The 11,987-nt window shown below is 40.3% G+C and overlaps 1 protein-coding gene across 1 annotated transcript; it reads right to left on the bottom strand.

The window, feature by feature from the left end:
* Positions 1 to 8,533: 8,533 nt before the first annotated feature.
* On the bottom strand, positions 8,534 to 11,722 carry LOC138869365 (uncharacterized). The gene is made up of 4 exons (XM_070146980.1): positions 11,095 to 11,722; positions 10,931 to 10,950; positions 8,729 to 8,789; positions 8,534 to 8,547 (listed from the first exon to the last, which is right to left on the bottom strand). The coding sequence occupies exons 1-4, from the start codon at positions 11,720 to 11,722 to the stop codon at positions 8,534 to 8,536; spliced, it is 723 nt and encodes a 240-aa protein (XP_070003081.1).
* Between the last annotated feature and the right edge of the window lie 265 nt (positions 11,723 to 11,987).

The raw sequence follows: 11,987 nt of genomic DNA, 5'->3' as shown, positions 1-11,987 counted from the left end.
TTTCTTGGCAGTCTTGTCATCCTATGTTATGTATGCTCATTCCATAATCTTTCATTGTTTGTTGTTCATGATCCATATCTACCATTTGTAATGATCTCGTTGGCCCTTAAAGATAATAAGGAAGGTTAGATAAAATGTACGTTGGTGCTCGGCAAGTATGGCCTGGGTGGTAGTCATGATCCTCAAGTTTGGGTCGTGACATCGGCTATTTCATGAAATGCTATATTGTGCTGTGTGAGTTTTTAACGGCTTGATAATTTTCTTATGTGTTGAAGTTCCACGTAGCGATGGTGTTATGTGAGCAGTATGGCTCTTGAGGTTCAATCATATATTGCACCTCACTTTTGCTTGTGTGCTTGAGTTTGTTAGCTTATGGCGCTATATGTCTCCCCATGGATGGTATTATGCACTTAGCGTGCTTGTGACCGATATTCGGTATTTTGTATGTAATGAGTAATTTAGCTCAGTGTGTATCTCCTTATGTGAATTTTATGTGTGGAACGAGTGACACACCACCTCGGACATGTTATTTAGATCTGGGTGCACGCTGCAACAGTATGATGTTGAGTACAGTTTTCTATATTCTATTTTGTGTGTTTTGTTTCTCATTTTTCTAAGGGTTGGGTAGTCCCTTCCAGAGTTCGTTTTCTTTATGTATCACGTTCGAATTGGTAGCCTATTGGAACATCGTGGCAGTATATGAGACTCTTGGTCATTATTGGGGTGGCTTGTTACCTGAGCAGTTTGTACTGGGTGAGACAAGGTTATTGGATCTAGGATCAGTGCGATCGGATTATATGAAGTATATTATAAAGCAAATACAATCATTTGGTTCAGAATAAGGTGATGATTCTTGTCAAGAGTATAGACTCAACGGTTTGTCGGCTCGGCAATTGATTATGAATTCTTCACGTCTCTTTCGTCGTTCCGGTATTGTAAGAGTTGGAACAAGACTTATATATATAATGAGGTGCATGCGGAGCATCAAATTTGTGGAATTGCAGTTATTGTTATCAGATAATGCTATTATGGTCATGTGATTTATGCAACGCATAGTGTAGACTCAACAAGGGTATGCAATCATGTATCAGTGCATTATGTGGTGATTGATACGATGTTTGTAGGTTGGCAGCGGGCCTGGCAGAGAATTTCGGGTGTTGAAATTTGGGTTCTAAGCTTATTGCTTGAATAAAAGATAATATCTTCAGACTTGATCGAGCTAATGTGCTCAACTGAGCGGTGATAGCACAGGTAGGTGCACAAGGTGTTTAACAGTGATTTTAGACAACTCCAGCGCAGTTCTTAGCACGTTTGAGGATGAATGTATGTTTAAGTGGGAGAGAATGGAACGACCCGATCGGTCATTTTGAGCTTTAGTGCGTTCTTCGGCGGTTTGAGTCCATGAGTAGCTTCACTTCAGGTATTATGACTTGTATGTTAGGTCGGAATCAAAATTCGGGAAGTTCGAATTTGGATTTGGAAAGGAAATTCTCATTTCAAAAGCTTTAAGTTGGAAGAATGACTAGGATTGGATTTTTGAGTTATCGACCTCAGAATCGGGATTTGTAGGTTCCAGCAGGTTCGTATGACGATTTCAGACTTGGGCATATGCCCGGATCAGATTTTGGGTGACCTGGGAGCGTTTTGGCGCCTATTGTGGAGGTTAGCATTTTTGGAAGAATTTTATAAATTTGGGTTGAAGTGTATTTCAATGCTATCGATGTCCGTTTGGGATTCCGAATCTGGGAATAGCACCATATGGTGATTCTGGTATTGGGAGCGCGATCGGAAGTGGATTTGGAAGTCCGTAGGTCATTTTGGAGTCATTTAGCGAAAGTTAGAAATTTGAAGGTTTTTAGGAGTTTAATCGGAGGTGGACTTTTTGATATCGGGGTTGGAATCTGATTCTGGAAGTTGGAATAGGTCCGTAATGTCAAATATGTCTCGTGTGCAAAATTTGAAGTCAATCGGAGGTGATTTGATAAGTTTTGGAATCGGATGAGGAAGTTCGAAGTTTGACAAGTTTGAAATGGGGTGTGATTTGTGATTTAGGCGTTGTTTATTATGATTTGAGGCCTCGAGCGGGCCCACATGATAATTTGGAACTGGTTAGTATGATTGGACGGAGTCCTGGGGCCTCGGGTGGAATCCGGGTGGTTAATGGTGTCACGCCCCAAAATCCGAGGAGCGCGACAGGCGCTCATCCGAGTAAACCCGACTGAGCAAGCCTGTTAGATTTCATTCTACCCAACCTAGTTCATGAATAAAGAGGGAATGTTATCCTATCTTATCAAAAAACTAAGCAATCTTCCATTAGCGACTTTTTTTTTCATTTCCGTTAATGACTTCATTCATAGTTTTCCAAAATATTACAAGTTTAAAAGTTTAATGAAAAGCATGCTTGTCAAATACTAAAATTTCTAGTCCTGAAGCCCAACATCAACCACCACCCACAAATAGTCTACGGAGCCTCTAAATACAATAGAAGAGAAATAGGGAAATGCCGGCAACAAGGCTCCGGCTATACCTCCAAAACGTGATGAGAAAATGAACACAAAATACATGACATGACCCCAGGATGGAGTGGGGCTTACCAAGTCTGATGGAAAGAGAACAATGTGGGTTGACATTGTGATGTGAAATAAAGTTGTCACAAGAATAGTACCACCATGTGCGCAACATGGAGTCTGATCTCCACCCGATCAGCTAGGCCGCCTTCCCACATATGTCGTGTGGGTTGGCCTTTTCCTTTCAAATTCACAGGTATTGGTTTCATCCCACTTTGGGGGAATAGTCACAAGTTCACCAGTATTTCAATTTCATCCCAAGTCATACTCCACTCCTACACCGGCACGTGTAGTTTCAGGTGTGGGCCTTATGACCCACCCTTCCTCGGTATTGCTAATGATACTCCCAAAAACATTTTTGATTCGATTTAATATTGCACACAATTGTAGTATAAATACAAGTATACAAATATAGCATAAATGCAACCATGCTTACCTTAATACCCTTCACATTTTATAGTCTTTTTATTAATGTTCTCAATCTCTCCCGATAACAGTATCTTTTTGGCCCTTTGGGCCTTTCACAAGATTCATCTTTTTCATGGCACGAAGGCCGTATTTGGTTTTTCCAAATTTTCATCCTTTTATTTCCAAGGATCACCAACCAATATTAATGTACCATATATTCCGGCAATCATATATTTTCGAGTCAATAGTAATAGAATCATCAAGCACAAAGGATTCTTCCCAAAGGGGGACATGCCAACCAACAATTGAAATACACATTAAAATTAAGCAAGCAGTCACGTCAATTATCCTTGAATTACCCCTTGTTCCATCATGACAAATGTACAACTTCAACATCGGAATGTGTACGGACTAGCATTACATTGAATATGTTTATTAAGAAAAGCATTATCTAAAATAGCCACTTGTGAGTATAGTTTTGGTACAAGGCTTTTAGGCCATTCTTTTTTTGGAAGTTAGTTCATAAGAGTTGAGTCGAGACTTATTTCATAATTTGCTTCACATTTTATCATTCGATTCATTTCCAAATATCTTTACAGATTATCAACAAATAGACACATTCTATCACGGCACTTAGTACACATAAGAGCAATTGGGAGCATTAAACAAATCGAATTCCTCTTACCTGATTAGTATACTAACCTTCTTTTGAAAATGTGACTCAAGGCTATACAATTTTGGTAGGCAAACCACACATAAACTTACAAAAACAATATGGAATTCACTTCTGATAGAGAAAGTTTAGCCTACATACCTTGTTTAAGCTTTCCTTAAGTTACTACGACGTTCCGGAAATTTTAGCAATCCCAATCTATTTTGAGACGTAACAAAATTGAACACAAATTAGGAAGGTATTCATGGTTTTAGCTCTTGATTTCAAATCTCTTTTACCAGATTTCCTTCATTCCCCAACCCAATCTTTACTTATTTATGTTCAACACTCTTCCCACAAACCTAATTTGTATATCCATGTATACATAATACTATTACACCCAAGAATCGTACCTCAATAACCCATTTCACAATCTCTACAACACCAACACAGCCTAGATTAGGCACTTATGGCTTCCAATCACCATCCTGTGGGTTCTAATGTATATATCATACATAAATAATCACCATAGAGTAGTTAGAGATGATAGACATACCTTTTGTAGTAAGAATCTTGAGAATTTCCACTTGTAGTGTTCTTGATAATTTTAGGGATTTGAATGGGCATCTATGGATTTTCAAGATCAATCCTTGTTTATATAAGTTTTTAGGAGTAGTAATCAACTCAAAATACTCCAAAAACATTACCTTGGATCATAGGAGGAAAGTAGGGGACGGATTTCCCTTGATAGAGCAAGCCCTACCTCAAGAAAAATGACTTAGAGACTCTCCATACCCGGTCTTGGGGTATTTATAGGGCTGCTAGGTGCGCGACCGCAGTCAAACCGCACCCAGGATGCGGTGGCCGCGCTCTTACCGCGGTCTGGCCACGCTCGGAGGCAGAAATTATCAGTTTTCCCACGGTCGCACTGCGGATGCTGACAGAGGTTTGGTAAAATGGTCATAACTTTCTGTATACACCTCCAAATGACAAATGGTTTGATGTGTTGGAAACTAGACTCAAAGAAATTTAATTTTATAGGTTTTGCATCACAAAAAACCTTATATAACTGGAGATATGATTGTCCAAAGTGAGGTCTTGTGCGTACTCATTCACAACTTTAGTCCATTATGAAATTTTCCAACTTGTCTTAGACATAGGCCTCTCCTTAAACCCCAAATCACTTATAATATGACTTATACGCTTATTAACATATCCAATTGATATCCATTATATCATGAATCCTCATTTGTACACAAAATAAAATAATTAGCCTACCATGGCACCACGAAATCTTAAATTACTTAGCAAAATTTTTCGGGGCCTTACAAATGGATCGAATATGGAACATAAGGAATGGCTGAAGTGCACCAGTTCTGGTGGAATCGCACCTGCACAAGTTTGACTGCAGGTGCGTGATCACAGAAGTGAGGGAATGGTCGTAGGTGTGGTTTGGGCGAAGAAGGGCAGTGACCGCAGGTGCGGAGATTTACCCGCAGATGCGGGTGCGCATCTGCGCTGAGGAGGCCACAGATGTGGATTTTAGACTTGTTCCTGGGACAGCAGAAGCATCACATGCGCCATACAAGATCTATGCACCGCAGGTGCGAAAATGCTGGAGGCAGTAAGGTTTCTTTACAACGGGGGTTTAGCCCATTCTCTTCCATTTCACTCTTGTTTGGATGATTTTTGGGGAGCTTCAAGTGGAGGTGTTCATCATCAACGACAAGGTAAGCTATACCCACCTCCTTGAATTAAATACATTGATTATGTATATATTTTAGCATGAAAATTGGTAGAAATTTGGGAGTTTGAGGAAAACATAAAAAATTAGTATTCTTGGATTTTGACCACGATTTTTGACATGAAATTGAGAGGAAATTATATATTTGAGTTCGTGAGGTTATGGGTAAACTTTATCTTCCAAAATTTTTAGAATCCGGGCACGTGGGCTCGAGGGCAATTTTGTCAACTTTTAGATCGGGTTAGGAATTGTTATAAATTTGATTATAATGAGCAATTGATCATATATTAATGAGTTTACATAATTATTGTCTAGTTTTGGAGCAATGTGCATAGATTTGAGTTTTCAGAAGGGCGTGGAATGCCTGTTATGGAACTTCGGAGTGAGGTGAGTCTCCTTTCTAACCTTGTAAGAGGGAATTGTCTCCATAGGTGAATTATTTGGATATGTGATCCGAATTGTGGGGGCTACGTACGCACAAGGTGACAAGAGTCCGTGCGTAGCTACTATTATGCATAAGTCCGGGTAGTCTAGGACCCAAAAGCATGCTCTACTTGTAATATTTGGAATCTTGTTGTCAATTTAAAATGCTTAAATCATATTGAATTGGTAAATGAATTTTTAAAGATTAAACATAATTTTCTTGACCGTTAAAGATAATTGTCATTTCTTAGGGTAATTGTTTTCCCTGATGAAGTCTTGATTGACTATTTGAATGCGTGTTTCTATGTGTGCCTACGTCGCATGTATGATTCGTGATCAGGGTAATAGATGCATCTACGGTTCATGCCATTCCACCCTCTAGCAGAGCACAGTTTAAATATTATTGTATCGGGCCGTACGTCATCAGCATTATTTAAATGAGGATATTGCTTCCCCGGATTGAGAATAAATGTATAAATGATGAAAATGAATTTGGGAATTTCCTATGAATAAAAGAATGGTTTACTTGCTTCATGCTATTGAGTTACAACCCTTATTATAAAATCCTCGATTTACTATATTATTGGTATATCATTATTGGACCACTAGCAAGTGTCGAAGTCGACATTCCGTCTCTACTTCTTCGAGATTAGACGAGATACTTACTGGGTACACGTTGTTTTCGTACTCATGCTACACTGCTGTGCATTTTTGTTGCACAGGCACATGCATATCTAGTGGCCTGGTTTGACGCAGCAGCATGGTTGATATGGAGACTTAGGTGAGCTACACTTATTGAGACGATCCGCAGCCAGCAGAGTCTCCTTCAGTGTATTTTATTGTATTTTCTTTCTACTGTCCAACTTGTTCCTGGACAGTTATTGTATGGTTTTTCTACAAATTACTCATGCACTTGTGATACCGAGTTCTGGAATGTCTATGGGATTATTCGGTATTTTAGGATTGTTAAAGGTATCATTATTTATTTAGTGAAATTTACCATTTGTTAATTAATGTCTAAAATGAAATGATTTCAAAAATATTAAAACAAGAAATTACTAGTTATTTGGTGTTGGCTTGCCTGACAGTGGTATCCGGCACCCTCACGACCATTAGTGGATTTAGGGTCGTGATAAATTCTATTCGATTTGAGCCTCGATTCTTTATTGTGATGCTCCCATGGGTGTTTTGAGGCTTTGGATAAGTTTGGATAATGTAACTATACTTATTAATATGATTGGATAGGGTCCCGAGTGGATCGGGTGTGTTTTGCATCATTGGTTGAGAAACTAGTTAAAGATTTGGAGTTTGACCATGGTCAATATCGGGTCAAGATGACCTCTTTTTGGTTTTTGAGTGCGCGATCAGGTCCATAGCGTGTTTTATGATTGAAATGCATATATGGTTTGTGTACGAGAGGTTCCGAATGAGTTTTGGGTGTTAAAACGAAGATTTTCTTATTGCCATTTTTTTCCTGGTGTAAATAATTACGAAAATGCCATTTATGTCCCTGAAATTTTTAGACTTCCTTTAAAACTTCAAAATATTATATCTCCCTCATTTAAGGCTAAATTAGGTGATTCAAAATGCTATTTTAGGTGTAATCTCGCAAAGATTATGTTGGACTTAACAAATGTGAGTTTCGAAGTCATCTAGGATCTGATTCGAGCCAGAACATCTGTTACTTTTTTTTACTTGTTCCGGAATTTAGTCATTTTTTCTCACAAGGTTATATTTTCCTGACGAAGCAGTGTCACATGACACTGCTTCACTCTATGTAAATATGCCCCTGCTCACCATGCACTTCTGATGCCACATAGTCCAATTTGAAACAAGCATATGAGATCTTAGTAGTGTCGAAATTATCCCAAATTGAGCCCTTTTTCCCTAGATCTTGCTCTGCTTCAACTTCATCTGCCTAGGATAATTTGTGTGTCCCATTTGAGCTTGGAGACCCTTCTTCCTCACTTTGAACTGTTACTGTTTCATTAACCTTCGAAGCTATTATTTCATTTACCTATGTATATCCCATTTTATACCCATTATAGATCCTTGCTTGATAGCTTTTTCCACAACCAAATTGACTTCTAATGATTAATGGACCTGCTTTCCTCTCTTCGCAAGTTGTGCTCTGTGTCACTGTTGTGTCTGAGTAATTAACACATCCTGACTGGGATACAAGCTCACTACAACATTTTAGGCCTCTAGCCACCCCTAAGAAGTGTGGCCTAAGATGCCAAAAAGTGTAGCATTTGGTCAAAGGCAACACTTTAGGACCAAATTGACTTCTAATGATTAATGGACCTGATTTCCTCTCTTCGCAAGTTGTGCTCTGTGTCACTGTTGTGCCTGAGTAATTAACACATCCTGACTGGGATACAAGCTCACTACAACATTTTAGGCCTCTAGCCACCCCTAAGAAGTATGGCCTAAGATGCCAAGAAGTGTAGCATTTGGTCAAAGGCAACACTTTAGGGCTTTGGGCAACGGTTTTTGGGGAGTGGCCTAAAGTACCTTAACCTTTGACTATTGGCCACGCTTTGTAGGTGTTGTCTTAGAAGCCACGCTTTAAAAGTGTGGCCGATACTGTGGAAAGGCCATGCTTATATTTTCTTATATATCCACGCTTTTATGTATCACGACCCCATTTCCCCTCCGTAGGATATCGTGATGGCACCTAGTCTTTAAGACTAAGTAAGCCTAACTATTATACCAAATGACTGAATATTAAACTGAAACTCAAATCTCAATATCTGAAATAAGTAAAACTGCAATTTAAAATGATTACAACACCTAAAACCCGATAGAAATAAGTCACAAGCTCTAAGAGAAACACTAAATATCTCTATACATCAGAGTCTAATGAAGATAAGGAAAAAAACAACATCATATGTAGAAGGGGACTCCAAGGTCTGGGGATGCTAGCAGATGTACCTTGAAGTCTCCATGTACGGGGTAGCTCACTGGTATCTGGCATGGTATGAAGAACTTGGGCCTGCACAAAAAAATATGCAAAAGAGTAGCATGAGTACACCATAACGGTACCTAGTAAGTGTCAAGCCTAACCTCGGTAGAGTAGTAACGAGGTCAGGTCAGGGCTCTACTGGCATAAAAGGAAACAAGGCATAAGATATAATAATATAATGAAAAGACTTAGAATTTAGCAATGAGAAAGTATAGAAAGGTAAACAACACAGCAAATAGGGGTAAACAACAGGGGGCGCACCCGAGGTACCGCCTCGTAGTCCCAAAAGTAAATACACAACAGGGGAGCTCCCCGGATACTGTCTCGTAGTCCCAAAAGTAAATATGCAACAGGGGAGTTCTCGAGGTATTGCCTCATAGTCCCAAGATTAAACTTGCAATTTGTAACCGATGGAACAACGAATTTATAGCAAGGAGTCCTACAGTTAAAGACTAAATACAAAATCAAGGAAGCAGGAATTCAACTAAGCATGTTGCAGAGATTGCCAATAAGAATTAAGACGCGTAGACATGCGAGATTAGGCTAAACATGATACTACACATGCTAAGGCAACTCAGTTAAGGAATTAAAAGAAGACTACTCAACAAGAACCAGATTTTTCAACAATGAACTTGAGTATGCATGTGTCATGTCGCATACATGGGCTTCATATATTTCAAATAACATAACAGTACCAAAACCTAAGGGGAATTTCCCCACACAAGGTTAGATAAGTCACTTACCTCAAATCAAGTTCAATTAGTCAATAAGAATGCCTTTACCTTGACTTTTCGACTCCGAATGGCCCAAATCTAGCGAAAAGAAATTATATACTCTAAAAATCACTGCAAGAAACTAATCTAAATAATGAAATCATGACTTTCACAAGAATTTAGGAAATAAACCCAAAAAGTCGACCTGGGCCCACGTCTCAGAATCGGGTAAAAGTTACAAAATACAAATACCCATTCAACCACAAGTCCACCCATACCAAAATTACACAAATCCGATACAAAACCTCGATCAAACCTCAAAATTCGGCCTAAGGTTCTTCCACCTTTTCCCCCTAATTTCTCAACCCAAATCCTTAATTAAATGAAGAAATTAATGATAGATTAGTGGAATATAATTAAAAAAGAGTCAAGAATCCTTACCCGAATGTCTCCTCTAAAAATCTCTCAATTTCTCGCCTCAATCCGAGCTCTCTAGGTCCCACAATGGACAATGAAATCAAACCCTCAAACTTAGGCCTTTTTTGCCCAGCAATTTCGCATCTGTGGACTCCCTGGTGCACCTGCGACGCCACACTTATGGAAAAATAATCCTAGGTTCAGATTCCACTTATGTCTAGGGTTTTTGCTTTTGCGGACAAGGTCTCGCACCTGCGATCCCGCTTCTGCGGCATGACCCAAGCCGGCCTCATTCGCTTCAACGATCACTCCTCCGCATCTGCGGATGCGTAGATGCGGCTCTTCTTTCGCACCTGCGATCCCAACTAGGCCAAGCCAGCTTCGCTCTTGCAGCCACATGCTTGCTTCTGCAAGTCCACACCTGCAACCAACCCGACCGCAGGTCCGATGGCACCAGAACAACATTGTTTCAGCAAATCTTCCAACTCCAATTCGATCTGCTAACCATCTGAAATCGACCCAAGGCCCCCTGAGACCTAACCAAATACACCCACAAGTCCTAAGATATCATATAAACTTATTCGAGCCTTCAAATCACATGAAACAACGTTAAAAACACGAATCGCACCCCAATTCAAGCTTAATGAACTTTAGAACTTCAAACTTCTACATCCGACACCAAAACCAATCAAATAAAGCCCGACTAACCTCAAATTTTGCACACAAGTCATAAATGACATTACGGACATGTTTCAACTTCCGGAATCAAAATCCGGCCTCGATATCGAAAAGTGCACCACCGGTCAAACTTTCCAAAAATCACCTAACTTTCCAACTGTCGCCAATTAATGCCGAAATGACCTACGGACCTCCAAGTCAGCATCCGGACATTCTCCTAAGACCAAAATCACCATACAGAGCTATTGGAACTGACAAAACTCCATTCTGGAGTCGTCTTCAGACAAGTCAAACTACGGTCAACTCTTACAACTCAAACTTCCAACTTTGGGACTATGTATCTCGTTCCTCTCCGAAACTCACCAAAACCTGACACCAAGACCCTGACAAGTCGAATAACCACAAAATGAAACAGAGGAAGCACTAAATAGGAGATCGGGGCTAATATTCTCAGAACGACAGGCCAGGACGTTACATCCTCCACTCTTAAAATAAATGTTCGTCCTTGAAAGAGCATAGAGACATACCTGAAGTGGTGAAAAGATGAGGATAACGGCTACACATATCATGCTCAGTCTCCCAAGTCGCCTCCTCGACTGGATGACCCCTCCACTGAACTTTCACTGAAGCAATGCTCTTCGACCTAGACTTTCGAACCTGCCTGTCAAAAATGACCACCGGCTCCTCAACATAAGAAAGATACTTCTCCAATAGGAATGAGCTGAAGTGTAACACATAGGATGGATCGTCGTGATACTTCCGGAGCATGGAAATATGGAACACTAGATGAACTGCAGAGAGCCTAGGCAGTAGTGCAAGTTTGTAAGCCACCTCGCCAACCCTCTTAAGAATCTCAAAAGGTCCGATATACCTAGGGATTAACTTGCCCTTCTTTCTGAACCTCATAAAACCCTTCATAGGCGAAACCCAGAAGAATACCCGCTCCCCAACCATGAACGTGAAGTCGTGCACCTTTCGATCCATATAACTATTCTTCTGCCTAGACTGGACTGTACGAAGTTGACTAGGAATCAATTTAACCTTTTCCGAAGCATCCTGAACCATATCTGTAACCAATAGACTAGCCTCACCCAGCTCAAACCAACCCACTGGAGACCGGCACCGCCTACCGTACAAAGCCTCATACAGTGCCATTTGAATGCTCGACTGATAATTGTTGTTGTAGGCAAACCACAAGTGGAAAGAACAAATCCCAAGTGTACGCGACAAAAGCAGAGGACTTAATTTCTCGCTATCAAGTCATTTCAGAAGAATGCCTCGAGACCCCGAGGACAGGGAGCCACAACCGAGTCCCCTCCCTCGGGGCTCGTCGAGGACCGACTCAAAGAAGACGGAGGTTAAGGCCAGAACAGAAGGGGAAGCTTCCAAGGCACACAGCTAAGTCTGACAAAGTCGTCCT

This window comes from Nicotiana sylvestris, chromosome 5 (genome assembly GCF_000393655.2).
Source record: "Nicotiana sylvestris chromosome 5, ASM39365v2, whole genome shotgun sequence".
NCBI lineage: Eukaryota > Viridiplantae > Streptophyta > Magnoliopsida > Solanales > Solanaceae > Nicotiana > Nicotiana sylvestris.
Note: the sequence above shows the minus strand (reverse complement) of the source record. Positions and strands in the feature narration are given on the sequence as shown.